This window comes from Bombus pascuorum, chromosome 16 (genome assembly GCF_905332965.1).
Source record: "Bombus pascuorum chromosome 16, iyBomPasc1.1, whole genome shotgun sequence".
NCBI classification, from domain to species: Eukaryota; Metazoa; Arthropoda; class Insecta; order Hymenoptera; family Apidae; genus Bombus; species Bombus pascuorum.
In genome coordinates, this window is record NC_083503.1 from 3,761,103 (window position 1) to 3,767,102 (window position 6,000).

The 6,000-nt window shown below is 31.7% G+C and overlaps 1 protein-coding gene across 1 annotated transcript; it reads right to left on the reverse strand.

Moving 5' to 3' along the window:
- Window positions 1-2,899: 2,899 nt before the first annotated feature.
- On the reverse strand, window positions 2,900-5,694 carry LOC132915301 (E3 ubiquitin-protein ligase XIAP-like). Its single transcript, XM_060975106.1, has 4 exons — window positions 5,307-5,694; window positions 3,377-3,609; window positions 3,210-3,294; window positions 2,900-3,090 (listed from the first exon to the last, which is right to left on the reverse strand). The coding sequence occupies exons 1-4, from the start codon at window positions 5,692-5,694 to the stop codon at window positions 2,900-2,902; spliced, it is 897 nt and encodes a 298-aa protein (XP_060831089.1).
- Between the last annotated feature and the right edge of the window lie 306 nt (window positions 5,695-6,000).

Genomic DNA, 6,000 nt, shown 5'->3' on the forward strand with positions numbered 1-6,000 from the left:
GCACTAAAAGTGTTAATTGCGTATGCACTAGATGATAGTAAAAACGAAGATCGAAGCTATCAATTATTAAAGCGATACACTTAGCTTGAAAAGCAGTAAAATCTTGAAAAATATCGAGGGGAACGTTCTCGTTTGACAAATGTGAAAAAAAGTATCGACGAAGTAAAACCATTAAAATCGACGATGCCTATGTTTTGTTACTAACAATCCTGAAATTGCTAAAATGAATAATCGTTCTCATTGTTGAATGTCTTTATATTCGTGTTCAATGAAGCGGCGTATCTACGGTATCCCATTGCTCTCATTTCGCTTGTTTTTCGAATTTTTCATTATCTTTCTCTAGCATCTTGCATTTTATGCGCCTTAGGCACCAAAGATTCTGAGCTGGAAATCTAAACTGGCTTTTGTCGAGATAAATGTCATGTTGGTATCATCACTGGTTCCTAAATCCAGATTTGGTACAACTGCTTGCGATTCTCTTCTGTTTTCCCCCGTCCGTCACGTTTGTTTTTATCTGCGTAACCAATGTATCGTAAATGGTTGTGCAAGGTGGTGAAATACACAGCATACGAAACTAATTAGTTTATTAATCTGTATGAATCAATTAAATATCAAAAGCAAAACCAATGTAATAACAGCTTTAAACGGCATCTGAAAAACGATAACATCCAAGGAAACAACTTGCGATTTAAAGAGTCGTATATGGAAAAATTCAAAGGTTTATTATAAATTGATATAAAAGGATTACTCTGAACATTTGTCAATGATTTTCTATGCAATAATGTAATAATTCTATATAATAACGTTCTCTGTTAATGTTGTGCATTATGTTGTAAGCTTTTCTATATTTGCTTATCAATGAAATTTAAATTGACTTGTGTTGCAACTGTCTACCCTATTCTATAAATTATTTCAAGAAATGTAAGTATAGCAGCTGTTTCTTCCATGTTTATGTAAAAAGGTATTATATGAGTTTTCAAGTAACCGATACTTTGTGACCTCATTATTTTGTTTAACAAAACTTCAGCTGATTAATGTTTTTATAAATTAAAAATTTTAAAAATTTACAGCTATTGAAAATGTTTATTTTAGGATTTACTACCACTGCACATTTTTTCACGATATTGTACATCAATACAATCTGTTTGTCTTTTTGTACAGTTCCCCAGATCTAGCAACATGCAGACCTTCGTTAAGACCTTAAGAGGGAAAACTATTACTCTTGAAGTGGAAGTTTCTGACACAATAGGGAATGTGAAAGCTAAGATCCAAGAGAAAGAGAGTATTATTACCGCCAATGCCAGAAATCCACAATGGAAACATATACAAAATAACTAGGATATTTTAATTGAACTGTATGGCTTGCAAAGATTACAGTCCATTCGGTCACAAGATTTAAATATTAAAGTAAAGACAAAGAAGATCCTGATACTAGTCTTGAATATGTGCTTGAATTTAGTCCATTGCGCCAACAAAATGATCCTCCAACTATGAATTATGAAAATGTATTTGGGGAAAATAAACCAACGCCACCACGTTACAGGATACCTCCAAAAGCAATAATTTTCAATTCAGAAGAAGCAAAAATGTTTGTTTTACTGAAACATTATGGATTAGATCAATATGTGCCTATATTTCTTGAACAATGTATACATATATATATATATATATATATGTATGTATGTATGTATGTATGTATGTATGTATGTATGTATGTATGTATGTACGTATGTATGTATGTATGCATGTATGTGTAAAATTTTATTACAAATTAATATTGTAAATTTATTTTAGGTTGACATTGATTTGTTTATGACTTATAACTAATGAAGGTTTAATTGAAATTGGTATAAAAAATGAAGCTGACAGAAAAGCTATATTCGAAGTGATTAACAGATCATAAAAAATCAGCGACGCAAAAGGAATTTATTACCTTTTATTAATTATATCTAATTATATATCATTATTTTATTTGTTATATACTAAAGCTGTTTTAATGTATAAATTTAAAAACATAATATCTTATGTTATAGCATATTAGTGTTATTTCTTATGCCAGCTTAGTACACTTGAGAACACATATGATACATTTCTATCTTTGCTTATAAAGATACATTTACATACATTCAAATACGAAATGGCTGTAAAATTGTTGTATTCTTGATATGTGATAATACTTTATTAATAAGTACACTTTTTTTTGCTTTAGGATCATGCGGAATTGAACGCACATTTAGACAATCACTCAATTCGCTATTCTTCATTTGATCTAACTGATTTATCTTTTCCATTGTCACCGCAATATTGTTTTGATACTATTTAGTAAATTATATAATAATTGTATGTAATTTTAACTTAATCATACAGAAATTAGAAACATAAATATGTGTATACTGGATAAAGATGAGCTACTGTCTTTATCAGATTTAGCCCTTGATAGTTTCTCCTTTAGCGTTAAATGTTTTTGTCTTTGATCTTTTTCTTGCGGTAGCTATTTTTAAATGGAGAAGATTACAAGCGAAGCATAAAGAATGAAAGTACAATAAGAGAAAAAGTAAGCTATGACTTTTATGATTAGAAATATATATGTATAATACAGTTTCATTTTACTAACAATAAGGGGAATAAAACAAGGAACAATTAGTTAGATTACTAAAAAATAAGTTAACTTTATTCAGGTAAGAGAAGATACATGATTCAGATTAATGTTTAATTAAGTAACAGTTAAAATAAAAGAAAAGTCAAAAATATACAGAAAAAATGTATTTGATTAGATTAATAATATGTTTCTATTTGCATATTATCACACATTTTAATGTTACGTTTTAATGTTTTAATATTTGTTAAAAATTATTATTATTTGTACATAATTACATATATATATATACATGTGCATGCATTAAGCAGAAGCTATACGAACTACAGCTTTAACTTCTTCCCGGCAAATTATGCATTTCAGAAAAGCAGGGGCGCAATAATTACATGTTGCGAGATGTCCGCAAGGTAGGAATGCAATTGTTGCTTCTCGTCTCATGCAAACTTTACACGATCGAGCATCCTCCAATTCCTGATTTTCTTGTTCCAGAGCAGCTAAAATAGTAAACAGTATATTTAAATATAATATATAATACAAATTTATTATACGTATACGGATTTCATACAAATTAAAGAAAAAATGATCTATCTGTGTTTTTATTTTCACTACTTACCACATTTCTCAACGAGAGTCATCTCGTCAGTTTCATTTTCATCATGGGATCTCTCATGATTGTCAACTGTAGTTTCTATTCGTGCCTGTAATAAATATAATGTACATAAGTATATATTGGAATTGTTAATTATACATATGGTTCAGGGTGTAAGTTTTTCTACTTACTTCTGTAGGAGTTTCGTAAAAGTCTTGGCCTGTTACATTCTTAATATATTCCAAACCCCGTGCTTTGATTGTATAACAACATCCAGGAGACGAAATTGCATGTCGATTCCACGGGTCTTCTCTTGGACTCCAATTGTCCATAGCAATTCCACAATGGTGACAGACAACCGTATCATTTACTCCGTTGAAGTAGAAGCCTGCATCGGCTAATTCTTCACTTTTTATATACAGTGCTGGACAAAAGTATTGGCACAGCAAGATTGTTATGATACAAATGCTTATAACTATTAAACAAATTGATTTAAACAAAAAACTTTTTGACGTATTTATTTATTATCTATCCTAGTTTATTACATAACAAGAGCAACAATATAAATAAAATAATACGCAAAATAATAACAAAAATATATTTTTTGAACATTTTATGGGTGGACAAAAGTATTGGCACAGTAGAATATTTACGCTTATAACTAATTACATAATAAACTTCTAATATTTTGTTGGCAGTCCTTTTCTTTTAAGGACTTCCTTTAATCTTCTTAATTATAACACTCGATCAGTGAAACTGGAGACTTCAGTTATTAAACAACAAAAAACCAAGAAAGAGTAATAATGTCTAGAAAAACGAAAGAAACCACAATTGAAGAAAGAAAAATAATATTAAATTTATATAAGATGAATAAATCTTACAACGAAATTGCACAAATCATAAACAGAAGTCGTTTTACTGTGCGTTCAGTCATAAAACGCTTTAAAAGTGAAGAAAATCTAGAGAATCAAATTAGGAGTGGTCGCCCTTCTAAGGTAACAATTCGAGAAAAAAGGAAAATCGTAAATATTGTAAAGAAGGATCCAAAAACTAATTCGACTGAAATTGCTTCGATGTTAAAAGCTGAGTGTGAAAAAGAAGTAAGTACCAAAACTGTACGTAGGGTATTGAAGGATGCCGGTTATTCTGCCCGTGCAGCACGAAGAAAGCCCTACATCAGTAAAATAAACCAAAAGAAAAGAGTGGAATTCGCGAAAGAGTTTGTTACGAAAGATACTGATTTTTGGGAAAAGATCATGTTTTCAGATGAAAGTAAGTTTAATATTTTTAAATCTGACGGCAGAATATTAGTATGGCGAAAACCCAACACAGAGATGGACGAACTGAATCTGCAAGCCACCATGAAACATGGGGGTGGTGGTTTAATGGTGTGGGGATGTATGGCATCATCGGGTGTAGGAGAACTTATATTCATTGATGAGATAATGGATAAATATGTATATTTAAATATACTCAAGCAAAATCTTTTGAAAAGTACTCAAAAATTAAACCTCCCCAGGGATTTCTATTTTCAGCAGGATCGAGATCCTAAACATATGGCGTATATTGTTCGTCAGTGGATAATATATAATACTGCCCACACATTAAACACACCACCTCAAAGTCCCGATATGAATCCCATTGAGCACGTGTGGAACGAATTGGAAAAAAGAATTAGGAAACATAATATCACAAGCAAGTCTGAACTGAAGAAAGTTCTTCTGCAGGAATGGAGCAATATTGTACCTGAATTCACTAAAAAATTAGTCCACTCGATGCCCAGAAGATTAAAGGAAGTCCTTAAAAGAAAAGGACTGCCAACAAAATATTAGAAGTTTATTATGTAATTAGTTATAAGCGTAAATATTCTACTGTGCCAATAGTTTTGTCCACCCATAAAATGTTCAAAAAATATATTTTTGTTATTATTTTGCGTATTATTTTATTTATATTGTTGCTCTTGTTATGTAATAAACTAGAATAGATAATAAATAAATACGTCAAAAAGTTTTTTGTTTAAATCAATTTGTTTAGTAGTTATAAGCATTTCTATCATAACAATCATGCTGTGCCAATACTTTTGTCCAGCACTGTATGTATTAGGCCATGTTGCGAATGTGCCTAATCTGGATTCGTAAGTATGATATTTCGAAGTTGCTTCTTTGCTAACTGTTCTTGATCCCAAGCGGCTCTGTCTTTTCATTGGCACATTGCCGCAATTTTGATTGCGGACGAATCCGCACTCTGGTGAATATGCCTTGTGAATTTGCATGGGAGTATTAGGCTCTAAACGGTAATTTAACTTCACTTGACACACGAAACATTTGATTGTATTCGATGTGCCCGTATAAAAGAATCCTGCTGCTACAAGGGGAATGGCAACATATACAGGCCAGTTTCGAAAAGTCAAGAGTCTTGCTGTTTCAAAACGAAGATCACATCGTTCTTGAATGCCACGCGACGTCGATGGAACCGACGACATTGGATTAATCGTTTGCATCGGCAACATTTCTGATACTGACGACGTCGTACGAATGAACCACACGAACTATTCCACTCTTACAGTAATACTGAACCTTGAATCTTAAACCTTGCTGCTAGGACGTGCCTATTTTATACAGTGATCCCTTCATCCCACTATAGGGCACTGTGCAAAGTGCGCAAGTTGTCGACCAATCAAATGTCACTGATGCTCCACCCCTTACCGTACCGCAATGTACCGTACTATAGTAGTAGTAGAAGAGTAGAAGGAAAATATCTGTGCTAAAAATTATTAATCATCGCGGAACATGATAAAATTATTTTTACAAATAAG

Bases quoted from the DNA above. Each gene is read 5' to 3' on its own strand.
- LOC132915301 (XM_060975106.1), bottom strand. From the start codon at position 5,694: ATGTTGCCGATGCAAACGATTAATCCAATGTCGTCGGTTCCATCGACG. The intron at 3,610-5,306 runs GCACATTCGCAA...ACTTTTGTCCAG, and splicing joins TACTTACGAATCCAGATTAG to CACTGTATATAAAAAGTGAA. The intron at 3,295-3,376 runs GTAAGTAGAAAA...TATTTATTACAG, and splicing joins TTTACGAAACTCCTACAGAA to GCACGAATAGAAACTACAGT.